The 15,141-nt window shown below is 43.9% G+C and overlaps 1 protein-coding gene across 6 annotated transcripts in view; it reads right to left on the bottom strand.

Annotated features, from left to right (window-relative positions):
- RALGPS1 (Ral GEF with PH domain and SH3 binding motif 1) overlaps positions 1-15,141 on the bottom strand; it is a 480,822-nt gene that overhangs the window by 307,382 nt on the left and 158,299 nt on the right. For all 6 annotated transcript variants that reach the window (XR_005659940.1, XM_029062600.2, XM_029062604.2 and 3 more), the window contains exons 6-8: positions 14,931-15,014; positions 7,803-7,892; positions 3,334-3,426 (exon numbers count right to left, since the gene is read on the bottom strand). Coding sequence is in view for 5 of the 6 variants with exons in the window: in XM_029062600.2 (XP_028918433.1) it covers positions 3,334-3,426; positions 7,803-7,892; positions 14,931-15,014 (267 nt within the window). In the remaining variant the exon portion in view is untranslated. The remainder of the gene's footprint in view (positions 1-3,333; positions 3,427-7,802; positions 7,893-14,930; positions 15,015-15,141) is intronic.

Here is a 15,141-nt window from a genome sequence, read left to right as displayed (position 1 = left end):
TTCAGTTTCAGCACTCGCTTGACATCAATTCAAAGCTTGAGGTAAGAAAAACCCAGCTAACAAGGAAAACCAACAGAGGAGCCTGCATCCAATCCATACTGCACTCTGCACTGCACTCTGGATTATTTTTCTAAAAAAAACAGAGTCCGTATCTCCCTAAACCTAAAGAATCTCCAGTTTTTTCCCATCTATCGCCACATTAAACTCCTTGTCATCAGCTTTAAAGTACTCCATCAGCTTGCCCACTCCTCATTTATCTCCTACTACAGCCCAGTCTGCACACTTTGCTCTTCTAATGTCAGATTGCTCACTCTCACCTAATCTCGCCCATCTCACCGCCGACCCCTTTCCCATGAACTCTCTGGCCGGGGATTCCCTCAGGCTGCATAAACACTAGACACTAGACCACCACTCTCCCTACCTTTAAAGTCATATCTCTTCCAAAAGGTCTTCGCTGATTAAGCCCTCAATTTCCCTAGCTCCCTCTCCCTTTGTCATTTATGCTCTTGAATTTGTACCCTTTGGGCACTTGGTATTCACCCTACCCTCAGGCCCTCAGCACTTATGTATATATCCATAACTTATTTATATTAAGTTCTGTCTCCCCCTCTAGACTGTAAGCTCCTTGAGGCCAGGGACCAACTCAGTTGTATTCTACTCTCCCAAGGGCTTAGTACAGTGCTGTGCGCCAAGTAAGTGTTCAATAAATACAACTCACTGATTGACTGATTGCGGAATGAAAAACAACCTTTCTACCTCGCAGCTGCAAGTCTAGCACAATGTCAATTATAATCACCAAGTCAGTTGCAGACAACATTTCCTTCCACAGACACACGGACTCATTGTCAAGAAGAGTTCTCCTTTTGTACAACCTATTTTAATGCATATTCATGGTGCATTTTTGTTTCTAGCTTCAAAAATTGAAATCAGAATCACAAAATAACAGTGCGCTCCCTGGCCGCCCATCTCCTCCATTCCCATGACGGTCTTTCTAACCCTAGGCAACAGCCCAGCTCAATTTTGAGGTAAAAATGGGCCCCCCAGAGATGCCTAGGAGTCACATTTGGCATTTTTATCAGGAACTCTTCATGCCATACGGTGCATGAGCCAAATGAAAAATCTAGGACTCACTTCTCTGCCCTGCTTTTCTTACCATAATAATTTACAAAATAATGCCACAGTAATGTCATAAAAATGCAAAAGCATTTGGCTTTCTTACCAACATAAAATGAAAACAAAACTCATATTTACAAACACAAAGAGTAATAGGCAGGTATTTACACAAAGTCTTTGCAAAATCTTAAAACGGAAGCAGCACAACATATCGTTATGTGCAGGAACATGTCTGCTAATTTTGTTGTACTTTCCCAGGTGCTTAGTACAGTGCTCTGCACACAGTAAGAGCTCGATAAATACCTTTGATTGACTGATATTACACTAAATGGTTTTTCAACTAATTCATTAAATTTGACTTTTTTTTCCCAAGGGAAGGAACCCTACATCTCAGTGTGCAGTTATGGCAAGTATGATTTTCCTTCTTCACATTCTGTCCCACCTTAGTCTCCCCAGACCCCCTCCCCTACTGTACCTTAGAAACCCATTCCCATACACATTTGTGCAAATCTTGTTTTTGACTTTACCTCCTACTCAGTTGGAGTTTAAGCTCCCAAACCTGCCCCACCCACACCAGATCAGAAGCTATGGAGGAGAACGGGGCAGGAAAAGTGGACACCTAAGCCCACCTGAGCCACAGCACAGGCCAATATGTGCTGGTCTGGCCACAAGCTGGAATCCTACAGGCCCCGGGGCCTGAGCAGGTCCTGTTTTGCAGGCCTGTCCAGACTACACTCCAGGACATGGGGTCGGTCTGTCACTGGAGACCAAGAATGGCTCCAAGAGATGCCAATAAAACGTTTCACAAAACCAAGTTTGACCATCCATGGGAAGTCCAAGTCTCTCAGCCTCAGAGAAGATGGAGCCCCATCACTGATTTCTAGGCCTTCAACCTGGATCATGATGCCCCATTGGACCTATGCATATTCCTAAGCCTCCAAAACCATGCCAAACCTGGTTGATTTTTCTGTTTCTCTGTTATAATGAAAATTCTCTCAGAGTGTAAGGAAACGCTTGCCACCTCTCTCAGGTCAAGCCTGGGGGCAGGTTAATCAAACAATCAATCAATGGTATTTATTGGGTGCTTGCTGAAGCAATGTGGGTAATTAAAAATCATGTCCCTGGGCATCAAGAGTCAAGGGCACACTAAGGGTCCCCTGCCCAAACTCCTTAAATAGTATCAAGCTCAACAAGGGAAGGTCAGACCCACAGTGGTCTGAGGGCTTCATGGAGGGTGGCGGCCAATATGGGCATTAGGAAAAATCGGACTCCAATTTGCCTGAGATACCGCAGGTATTCTGTGTTGCCCTGTTTCACAAGACATCAAAGTCAGTCTTGCAACAATCTGCCCACTTTCAGCCAAATTCACTCAAGCCTACAGCGTTTCTCTTGAGTACCCTACCCCCCCACCACAATTTATTCCAGAACTGCTGCGTTCCCCTCGCACGTTCGTGTGAACTCACGCTCCATGGCCGAGCCACAGAACTCAGCAGCAGAACTCATGGTGGAGGAAAACTTGGTGCAGAAATTCAAATACCAAACAAACAGGCATCTGGCTCCTATCTGGACCAGACAAGGGGCAGGCTAGCTGAAACCCAACTGCCATTGTAAAAATTTGGACAGCCGGTCACCCTAGTTTTGTGTAAAATCCAAGTTGCTTCTCAGGGATTTTCTCTGGGATTTTTCTGCAGGCCACCAAGTCCCAAAGGAAAATTCTCAAGAAGCAACTTGAACTTTATAGAAGAAATATAAATGCAGAATGGAGTGTCTGTCCTCTCTCCTCCCTCCAACCCCCACCTCCTACCATCAGCTTAACTGCCTACTGAACCCAACTGAGTTCAGGCTGCCGTGTTCCCCAGGCAGTGAACTGTCATGGCTTTACATGACTTCATTGCAATTCCCCCAGGACAGAGTGGCTGCCTGGAAATAGAGATAGCATTCGCCTGTCACATGGCAGCTGGCTTTCTATGAACTTGTGGAATCCCATGGGATCACTGCCTTGAGCAGTTCATCAGCACGGTTAATCTAGAAAGGTCACACTTTATTCTTTGGATCCATAATAAATCCATGAAGAACAGTGTGTAGAGTATAAAGTCCTTTTCCAACTACCTAGCTTCATGTCTATTCTCAATTTAGCACGTAAGAGATACTAAAAACAAACCAAAAAAACTACAAATTACATAAAAGAGAAAGAAATGGAAAAAAGAAGGATTGACTTACGGCCCAAGTTTTTGTCAGTCTAAAAATGGGTGCACTTTGCAATGCTGATACCACAGACATGAGCGAATGAAGATTATTCAGATCTAGAAGCTTCTGAAAAATAAATACAGATAGTTTTTTATGTTAAAACAGTTCAACTCAAAATGTATTATCCACTGATAAAATGTATGTAAATCTGTAATAATAATAATAATAATGATGATAATACTTGTTGAGGGCTTACTATGTATCAAGCACTATACTAAATGCTGGGGTAGATATAAAATAATCAGGTTGGACACAATCCCTGTCCCACATGGGACTCAGAGTCTAAATAGGAAGGAAAAGGATTTAATCCCCACTTTATAGAGGAGAAAACTGAAACATAAAAATGTTAAGCGGTTTGCCCACAGTCTCAAAACAGAAAAGTGGCAGAGCCAGAATTACAACTCAGACCCTCTGACTTCCAGTCCTGTGTTCTTTTCATTAGCCCATACTGCCTCTATTGCTATGAGAAAAAATTCAGAGAGAAAATATACTTAGAGGAAACTTACAAAACTACTTTTTTGCTCTAAATTGTCCAAAAATGAAATGTTCATTACGTTTCTGTCATAATCAACCAGCTCAACTAATTGCTACAGAAGGGAGAGTGTACTGAAATTACCAAGTGTGCAGAAAGCACTAAACTTTCCAGGGTGGTGAAATGCCTTGAAGAAAGGGATAATTGAGTGCTTAAATATGTGCACAGCACTGTATTACTGTGCTTGGGAAAGTACAATACAACAGAGTTGGTAGATGTGAGCCCAGCCAACAAAGAACTTTCTGTCTACAGGGAGAGACAGCCATTAAAATAAATTATGGAGAGGGGAAATAGTAGAATATAAGAATATTTACATAAGAGCTATGGGGAAATTTACATAAGTGCTGCATCTTAGAAATGACATAACAGAGCTGGAGAAGAAACAGAGAAGGACGACCGAAACGAATGGTTGATGGAGGTGCTGCTGTGTGAGGTTAGACTGGAAGGGTTAAGGCTGATGACTGAAATTCTTCTTCAACCGACATACCATATTTGTTATTCCAGGAAGTTGTGCGGGCAGAAAATATCAGCAAATCAAAGAAAGGTTTAAGAGAAATTAATGTAGAAGTGGTCCAATTGGGTTATATAGGGTGAGGGAAGAAAATAGAGGAAAATGATGAATGATTAAGGATAGAAGGGAAGAAGGACAACCATCACATTATTCCTCCAAACATCTTGCTGCCACTGCTGGGGGTACAAGAATACTGGACAGGACGGACCAGTGGTGTGGCAATGCAATGTTTACAGGTGTTTGGTTTTATTTTTCTTGTAGACAAGGTCTCAGTTCTTTCACTATACCACAAATGCCTACTTGGGACTTTCGTAGCTAATGAAACATTCAATAAATGATTCAGGAACCCCCAAGGAAGCACTGTATTAAAGTCCTGTGATGTATTTCTATAAAATGATGATTTAGATGCCTGTCTCTCTCCCTCTTAGACTGTGAGTCCCATGTGGGAAAGTGATTGTGTCTGATCTGATTGCATTGCATCTACCAGTGTTTGGCACATAGGAGGTGCTACACAAATGCCACAATTATCATTATTATAATTTCAACTGACAACATAGAATTCTGCCTCGTCAATCTTGGTAACTCCTTTTACCGACTCTAAACTCAGAAAATTTCAGGATTCAATTCTCTCTAAATAGCAAGTTCCTTACCATCGCCCACTACCTTCAGACAGCTGTGCAATATGTGCACCCCAGCTGCAGGGAAATCAAGGTCACTTGGATAATGCAACTCATTCCTCCCTGGCTTGCCTCCTCCTCTCTGCTGCTACTCCACTTTTGCTTCCCACACCCCTCTCTGAAAAGATAGAGACCTTTTGGCATGCCAGCATTTATTCTGCAGAGAGAAAATATAGGAAATATTGGAAACTATTAGACTGTAAGCCCGTCAAGGGCAGGGACCGTCTCTATCTGTTACCGATTTGTACATTCCAAGCGCTTGGTACAGTGCTCTGCACATAGTAAGCGCTCAATAAATACTATTGAATGAATAACTACTGGGGAGTAGTGCACCTTCTTCTGCCAAGGCTGGAAGGCTGTCGGGAGGAGAAGGGCTCTCACCGTCATCTGTGTACAAGATGTAAGTTACTGAGTCTTGGGTTACCTAGGTGGCAGCAGCTCAGGGGAGTCAAACACAGGGTTTCCACCCAGAGAAGGAAGGGAAAATAAAGTGGTCTAGGAGGAAAGAAGAGGGAGGAAAATAGCAAAGAGGAGAAATGAGGAAGAGGGATATCATGCAGGAACGGGGGGAAAAATCCTTGCTCCTAATGTGCTCCAGCATCAGAAAAGGCAAAAGGAAAACAGGGAAAAGGTAGGCAGAGATGGGGAGGACATTGTGAAAGGGTGATATCAGTAATAAATTCAGACATCTGAGCAGGAGATGATTAGAGACTACTTTGGAAGGGTGGGGGGCAATGGGTGAGAGGAAGAGATGGGCATGAGGAGAAGTGGGTAAGAAATTGCAGGATTTTTTCTACTTGACTGGATGGACAAGATAAAGGACCAGGAGGAACCAGTCCTGAAGTTTGGGGATCTGGGACCAGGTAGAATGGGTTTTCCTTAATGGAGTTGGGATGAGAACCCGGGTCCCCTGACACCAGGACCATGCGTTTTCCACTCGGTTGTGCAGCTTTCCAAGGATTTTAAAGATTTTAAAGATTTGACACTAATCTCCATTTCTTTTACCACTCTGTGAAAAATTTAAACTCTTCATTTCATGTTCTGAACCTCACCCAAGAAGAAAGGATTTTTGATTCAATTATTTATTCACTATAATGTCTGTCTCCCCCTCTACACTGCAAGTTCCTTGTGAGCAAGGAACGTGTCTACCAACTCTGTTGTGTTGTACCCTCCCAAGTGCTTACTCCAATGTTCTGCACACAGTAACCACTTAATAAATATCGACTGATTGAAAAAGAGGAAGTTCGATTGGAGAAATAACTTCGGGGGAAAACAAAAATTTCAGCTTTTGAGGGGGGAGACTGGGCTGCAGGAGGTAGGGGTTTGAGGATCATCCATCTGGAAAGGGGAGTTGGCCATGGGAGCAACTGACATAAATTCAAGAGATTTCCATTGGGCATTAGGAAGACCCTCTTAACCATCAGGGAGATACTGTTATTCCTATTAAGGATTAACAGGGTGGTCTAGTGGAAAGAGCTTGTGCCTGGGAGTCAGAGTAACTAAATCCTAATCATCAACCAATCCTATTTATTGAGGGCTTATTTTATGCAGAGCAATATACTGAGTGTTTGGGAGAGTATAATAGAGTTGGTAGACATGTTCCCTTGTCCACACAGAGATTACAGTCTAGACGGGGAGACAGACATTAAAATAAATTATGGATATGTACATATATGCTATGGGGATGAGAGTGAATTGAATAAAGGGTACAAATCCACTATTTATGCAGGAGAAAGAGGGAGTAGGGAAAACAAGGGGTTAGTCATGGAGGGCCTCTTGGATGTGATTTTAATAATCCCAGGTGTACCACTTACCTACTTGTGAACTTTGGAAAGTCACTTAACTTCTCTGTACCTTAGTATCTTCATCTGGAAAATGGGGATCAAATGTCTGTTCTCCCTCCCCCTTATATTGTGAGCCCCATGTGGGACAGAGACTGTGACAGACCTGATTATCTTTGTGGTGATTCTCCATCCAAGATAACAGTCTGGATCAATACATTGTGTTTCCACAAAGAAAATTAATACAGTACTTGGCACATAAGTGTGTAAGAGATAACAAAATTATTATTATGGAGGATGTAGAAATCTCTAAAGAAAAAACAGGTGGCTACCAGACTCAACTAGTCATTCACTGATCCAAAAGCAAGAAGCTGGACCAGATGACCTCTCGACAACCATATTGGCTCTGGGGCCTGAGCATTTCGGGCGGGGGTGGCGGGTAAAGTAAGCACTGAGCTTGGGGAGGAGAGGTGCTGGAGAAAGTACTAAAGCAGTAGTCGGAGGGGAGGAGGTTAATGAAGGAAAGACTGTGACTCGGAAATCCAGTTCAATAACCAGCAGGGAGGGGCGGAAGAAGCTGGGGCGCGGGAGGTTGTTGATTCACAGCTGAGCTTCCCCGAGAGGTCCAGAAGGATTTGCTCAAAGAAGCGACTATTGGCCTTGGCTCATAGAATCCCTTCATCTGAATACGATTGGGAGGAATAAAACAACAGGGGGCACAGTAAGAGAAACGGAGAGGGGAGGCCACACGATCGGTGTATTCCTTCTTCTTTACCCAGCAGTTTGTAAGTGACAGAGGTGATGTAGGTGGAGGTTTGAGGGTTCGAGGAAATTAACAGTTTCTTAAAGATGGGGGCATTTTGGGCTTCTGTGAAAGGGATCAGGAAAGAGCCAAAGAGAGGATACAATGAGAACCATTAGAAATGAAAAAACAGGCTCACCTTTGCTATTTTCACAAAATGGCTCAAAATTTCTGCCCTGATTTTTAAAGTCTGTGCTGTTAGAATTTCTCGTACAACCCAGAAACTGACCTGTAAAGATAAAACACAGACAGAAATTAGACATGTAGAGAGTCACACAAAGAAAAGCTACATCACTAAGAAGCAGTTGCAGATCCTGCTGGGGCTTCTCGGTGGAAGTTTCGGAGGTGGCTCACACTTGACCCCACAAAGCACAGCTGGAAGAGAAAGGGCTTGCGCTCCACACACCATAAGGAAACACTCTGGAGTTGAAGTGCAGACTTGGTATTCTTTGGTATTGGTGTGGCTTTGACCAGGAAAACCTTAGCCATCTCAGGAGAAAACATCATATAACCAGGAGGACATCAAAACAAGTCTCCATATGACTAGAAGACTCAGTCAGTATTTACATTATTCAGGCCTGAAGTATTCAATTTCTTTTATTACTTATTTAATTTATTCAAATGAAAGTGAACCATACTGCCTACAAAATCCCATAAGAAGCACTCGGGGAATGGTACTAAGAGTTCTATTCCAGGTTGTGGTGGCATGGGGGTGATAATGTGCTTTCTTTATTTTAGTCAGAAAAACCACAAAAGTTAATGGGAACAAAAACCGTTTTTCACAATGAGCACATTCTTACTGCAGAAGCATTTGCTCAATATACTGTTTGGGGATTTTCTTACAAACATCCAGCTGTGTCTAGGACACTCGTCTGTTACCACGGCATCAATTTTTCCAAGGAGCTGTAAAAAATTAAATTCAGATTCTAGAGTTTACCAGCCAGTTGCTGATGAAAGCTTTCCCTCATTTACATCTAGAGCTATCCTTCACGTCTGAAGATGACACTGCTGCTGACAGTGAGGTGTTACCCGTGAGATGTGTGTGGCTGTAAAGACTGAAGTAAAACCAACTCCACACAGGCTGAATGCAAAAAGTCTTGGGCAACACTCTTTCATTTGACACTTTTAACACCTGCCATTTTCACATTTACCTCTTGAAATCTTCCCACTCCTAAAATATCAATCACACTACCTCACATAACTGCCCGGGAAAGCTCTTCTCCCAGGCAAAGCCTTGCCTTGCTCAACCATGATGCCATCTTCTACCATGTTTTTAACTGCGAGGTAAGAGTTATCTATCTGAGCCAATCTAAGACAGGTACATCCTTACAGTTCTTTGTGGAAACACAATGTATTCATTCATTCATTCATTCAATAGTATTTATTGAGCGCTTACTATGTGCAGAGTACTGTACTAAGCGCTTGGAATGAACAAGTCGGCAACAGATAGAGACAGTCCCTGCCGTTTGACGGGCTTACAGTCTAATCGGGGGAGACGGACAGATGAGAACAATGGCAATAAATAGAGTCAAGGGGAAGAACATCTCGTAAAAACAATGGCAACTAAATAGAATCGAGGCGATGTACATTTCATTAACAAAATAAATAGGGTAATGAAAATATATACAGTTGAGCGGACGAGTACAGTGCTGAGGGGATGGGAAGGGAGAGGGGGAGGAGCAGAGGGAAATGGGGGGAAAAGAGGGTTAAGCTGCGGAGAGGTGAAGGGGGGTGGTAGAGGGAGTAGAGGGAGAAGAGGAGCTCAGTCTGGGAAGACCTCTTGGAGGAGGTGAGTTTTAAGTAGGGTTTTGAAGAGGGGAAGAGAATCAGTTTGGCGGAGGTGAGGAGGGAGGGCATTCCAGGAGCGCGGGAGGACGTGGCCCAGGGGTCGACAGTGGGATAGATGAGACCGAGGAATGGTGAGGAGGTGGGCGGCGGAGGAGCGGAGCGTGCGGGGTGGGTGGTAGAAAGAGAGAAGGGAGGAGAGGTAGGAAGGGGCAATGTATTGATCCAGACTGTTATCTTGGATGGAGGATCACCATTTCTGCCTCTCTCGCTTGTCCACCTCATGATGCCCTCTCCAAGTCACAATGGTTAGAATCATTTCATCAGACTTCTCCCCAAGACTTCTCCTGGGCCAGTCTCCCAACCCAACTTGGGGCGGAACTGCTTATCCTATGGCAAGGGCCTAGAACAGATGCCCTTGCATAGTTTCATGGTGCAGTTTTGTAGACATCGTCTCTGAACAACACACACATGGATACAATCTTGTTGTTAGCAGCATCATTTTTTTAACACAAAAGGCAGCTATATATAATGTGAATTCTTTTTTAAAGTGCTGGAGAGGGCCAGTAACAACACATGGATCTCATTACTCAGGGCCAAAATGGAAAGGCCAATTCTCTCTCCCTCTCTCTCTCCAACATTGTCTATGCTTAAAGAATAGACTTCAGCTATGGTTTCGTACTATATTTTCGTGGGGAGGAAAAGGATGTAAATTCATTTACATGAAAAACAAAGAAATTAAACTGGTGGGAGAAGAGTCTACCTCTTCCTTTAGACTGGAATATAATTTTACTCTCACCCTATGCAGCAAACATCTTGGTGGGTCAATGTCCACTCAGTGGAAATACCTTCCTTTCAAAGTTTTGATGTCTTTGTACTACTTCATAGTGGGGGAGGCTTTATAGCCGGGGAGGAGGCGGTGCAGCTTCACCGTAGTCGGGGGTGCCCAATCCACCTGAGCTCTGCCACTTGTAAGCTGTGTGACTGTGGGCAAGTCACTTCGCTTCTCTGTGCCTCAGTTACCTCATCTGTAAAATGGGGATTAAAACTGTGAGCCCTACGTGGGACAACCTGATGACCCTGTATCTACCCCAGAGCTTAGAACAGTGCCCTGCACATAGTAAGCGCTTAACAAATACCAACATTATTATTATTATTACATCAATGCTCCTCTTCTGGTCCCACTATTATGCCAACAATTTTCATCTGTCTCCTCCATTCAACTGGAAGATCCTCGAGGGCCAGGGAACATGAGTCTTGCATCTGTTGTACTTTCTTAATTGCTTAGTACAGTGTTTAGCACTCAGTTGGTCCTCAAAACGAGCTCACCTTTAGCTAAATGATCGAAGGGATGGATGAATTTGCTTTGGCAATTTCACCGGGACAGCAGTGTTTCCTGGTCTCACCTCCAAGGACAAACATCCCAGTTCCCAGACCTTGAATTTACTGCCCCCTTCACCACAACCCGAATTTAACCCTTTTTCTCTGCTCCCCACCCCCGCCAACCCCGTGCCAGTCTTCCCCTATTCTATATCTATAGATTCAATGTGGCCAAGTTCCCTTGGGACCACAGCACTACTGCCACTCACGTTGCTCCACCCTCAGCTCCTCACACAAGCCACTCACATCACCCCTTCCAGTTCCCACCTTCCAGGGTGTCAAAGTCTGCATTCGGGGGTCCAACCACAGTATGAAATGTGAGATGGACAACAGGCAAAGGGCCAGATGGGAAGAGGGTCTTCTCACCCATCCTACAATCTCCTCTGCCACTCTTTCCTTTTTTATGGTATTTGTTAAAAATTTCTTATGGGCCAGGCACTGTACTAAGTGGTGGTGTAGATAGAAGACGATTGGAGTGGATACATTCCCTGTCCCACATAGACCTCACAGTCTTAATACCCATTTTACAGATGAGGTAACTGAGGCACAAAGAAGCTAAAAGACTCACGCAAGGTCACAAAGCCAACAAGTGGCGGAGCCAGGATCAGAACCCAGGTTCTTCGGACTACCAGGCCCATGGTCTTTCCACTAGTCTGCTCTGCTCCTCTCTTCCCTTAATTACCTCAATCCAACTCAATTCCCTGAGTTTTGCAGCCCGAGAAGACAGGGCCAGGACCAGCTATAGCAGGAGCTTGGAGAGGCAGAAGGCAGGTACCTCCAGCCTTGGAAGCAGTTGGGCAATGGGACAAAGGTGGTGGAAACATACAGCAGCTCTAGCTCAGGGCAGAGAGGTTGGGAGGGGTTCAGAACAATATGGCGTAGAGGATAAGTTTATGTACAGGGAGGGAGACAAGAAAGCCAAGGGAATAGGGGAAGGGAGAGGAGAGGCAGGGCTGGGTTTACATACCTAGGAAGGGTGGGCAGCTTCACATAACTCCTCAGGAAAGAAATTGTTTGAGTGCTTCTGGGGTTCTCTGTGCAGGAAAATGTGCTACATTGACAGATAACTATCACAATCCCAAAGGGCCGCATACCCCAAACAAATGGCCAGACCCTTTGCAGAAGCACTGTGGCCTAGTGGATAGAGGAGTGCCTAGGAGTCAGAAGAACCTGGGTTCTATGGCTCTGCCACTTTTCTACATAGGACCTACATGGGACATGGACTGTGTCCAACCTGATTAACTTGTATCTACCTCAGCTTGTAGTATACAGTGCCTGGCACAAAGGAAGCACTAAAATACCACAAGAAAAATTATCTTTCATTCATTCAATTGCATTTATTGAGCACTTAATGTGTGCAGAACACTGTACTAAGTCCTTGGGAGAGTGCAATACAAGAGCAGACACATTCTCTGCCCACAAAGAGCTGAACAGAGTATTTTCTTTAAAGTCACACTCTAAGTGCGAATTCCTGCAGAGTCTCCCCACATCAATAGACTATAAACTCCTTATGGGCAGGAATAGCGTCTACCAACTCTGCCGTAATGTACTTTCCAAAGTGCTTAGCACAGTGTTCTGCCCACAGTAAGCACTCAATAAATACCATTGATGGCCTGAATGATATGCGCATTCTTCTGCTAAGGTACAAATAAATACTACTTTCACAGACAATTTTATTCCAACTTTTCTTGGTGATCCAAGTGAAAAATGCTCTAAAATGCAACCTAAAATGGTCAGGGCTGGTGATTTTCTCCATGTGCATATGCTTGTCTGGTAGTCACAGTCCCCATTAACACAGAATGAATTTAGAGGCAAAGATATGCAGGGACATTGATTGTGACTGTTCAGCAACTTGGAGTTACCAAGACTTAACAGATATTAATTTGATTTTGATAGGTTGTATAGCTTTGATCATAGTGGTTACCATGGCTTTGTTTCAAAATGATTTACCTAGATGGTTAATAGGAGTATATAGCACTATTTAAAATCATATTGAATTTCTTATTCATAATAATAATAATAATAATGTTGGTATTTGTTAAGCGCTTACTATGTGCCGAGCACTGTTCTAAGCGCTGGGGTAGACATAGGGGAATCAGGTTGTCCCACGTGGGGCTCACAGTCTTCATCCCCATTTTACAGATGAGGGAACTGAGGCACAGAGAAGTTAAGTGACTTGCCCACAGTCACACAGCCGACAAGTGGCAGAGCTGGGATTCGAACTCATGACCTCTGACTCCAAAGCCCGTGCTCTTTCCACTGAGCCACGCTGCTTCTCATCATTTCATTGGATATAATCTGAACATAAGGCTGTGGCCCACAAAATAAACTGAACAGCTTTGCCTGATTTAGCAAGTATCTGTGTTTAATGATTATGGTGTTAAGATCCCAGAAAAAAAACTGCAACCGCTGGATAGCTCAGCTGCTAAGCAGGAATACTTGGACGGGCATCAGAGCAAATCACCATGTAAAGGGGAAAAAAAGGAATCCCCTGAGATCTTGCAATGAAGTCATTCATTTAGGGGAGGCAGCAGGGCTTAGTTGAAAGAGCCTGTGACTGGGAGTCAGGTCACCTGGGTTTTAGCCCCAGGTCTACCATTTGCCTACTGGTTGACTTTGAGGCAAGTCATTTAATATCTCCATGCCTCAGTTTTCTCTTTAAGAAGCAGTGTGGCCAGGTAGAAAGAGCATAGCACAGGCCTGGGAGTCAGAAAACCTGCATTCTAATCCCGGCGCTGCCACTTGCCTGCTGTGTGACCTTGGGCAAAGTCACTTAACATAATTATAATAATAATAATAATGTTGGTATTTGTTAAGCGCTTACTATGTGCAGAGCACTGTTCTAAGTGCTGGGGTAGATACAGGGTAATCAGGTTGTCCCACATGAGACTCACAGTTAATCCCCATTTTACAGATGAGGTAACTGAGGCACAGAGAAGTGAAGTGACTTGTCCACAATCACACAGCTGACAGGTGGCAGAGTCGTGCCTCAGTTCCCTCTTCTGCAAAATGGGTTTTCAAGATCTTTTCTCTCTCCTATTTAGACTCTAAGCCCCATGTGGGGTCTGATGATCTTTTATCTACTCCAAGACTTAGTTTAGTGCTTGGCACATATTAAGCACTTAAATATCACAGTTATTTAAGTCTGAGCTCGTTGTGGGTAGGGAGCGTATCTACCAACTCTGTTGCACTATACTCTCCCAAGGGCTTACTACAGCACTCTGCACAGAGTAAGTGCTCAATAAATACCATTTTTGATGATAATGATTGATGATGTAAAATGGGGACATAATACCCATAAAATAAATAGGGATAACATATGATCACCTCCCCCTCTGTTAATCCCGTGTAGAACAGGAACTCCTCCTGATCTGGTGATTTTGCTGATTCTACCTTGGTGCACAGCATTATACTTGGTACTCAGGAAGCAATTAATACCATCATCATCATCATTATTACTCTGATTTTTAAAAGCCCAAATTTAGTTTGATAAACCTAAACTTTTGAGCTTTAGTGGTTGCTCTCCAAATTTGCCCAACTGTCCTCTGGAAGATAATTTATTTGGCTCTGTACTGCAAATAAAACAACAACCTAATCTTTGAAGAGTAATGGAAAAGTCATTTCATTGGGTTACAGAGCAAACATAGGTTAGCACCTTTTTAAATGGCTGAGGAAAGAAGTTGCAGGGAAGCAACAATGACTTCCAGGGTTAGGCATTTCCTCCAGCAAAGGAGCAGCTGGAGAAATGTTAGCCAATGACCTATTACCCAAGTGGCTATTATCCGAGAGGCCTGGATCAGATGTCCTGGTTCTTCTTTTTTCAAGTAGCCTACTTCCAGGAACCATGGAAAAATATACTAGGTGGGAAATGGTGGTGGGACTGGTTAGATTGAATTGCATTTGATGGGAGTCCAGTTCAGAGAGATCATCAATCCTGCCAGCTGGAGACGAGAAAACCCAAAGCCCCTTCTCAAACCTCGGCCTGTCTCACAATAAGCCCACAAACGGGGAGCTGGGGGGACCAGTTGTGCCCAGGCATGACACTGGTCAGTTGGTGTAGCTGTTCAAAATTGGGCCAGCAGATGGGATGGTCATTCCTCACCTGGTTAAACCTCCTGGTGAAGGCCACAATGTTGGGGGCAAGACTGTGCTTCTCTTTCTTACTCCATCCACAGCTCGCCAGTTCCTGGAAAATACAGTGACAATCACTTCACATTTGCTCTCTTCTCACAGTGCAGAAAGGAATAAAGGCATAACAGCAATTTCACAGCTCAACTAGTTTAGCACGTGGTCAGCCTCAAAGCTTGATTCAG

This window comes from Ornithorhynchus anatinus, chromosome 4 (genome assembly GCF_004115215.2).
Source record: "Ornithorhynchus anatinus isolate Pmale09 chromosome 4, mOrnAna1.pri.v4, whole genome shotgun sequence".
Taxonomy (NCBI): Eukaryota; Metazoa; Chordata; class Mammalia; order Monotremata; family Ornithorhynchidae; genus Ornithorhynchus; species Ornithorhynchus anatinus.
This window is presented reverse-complemented; position numbering and strand designations above follow the sequence as displayed.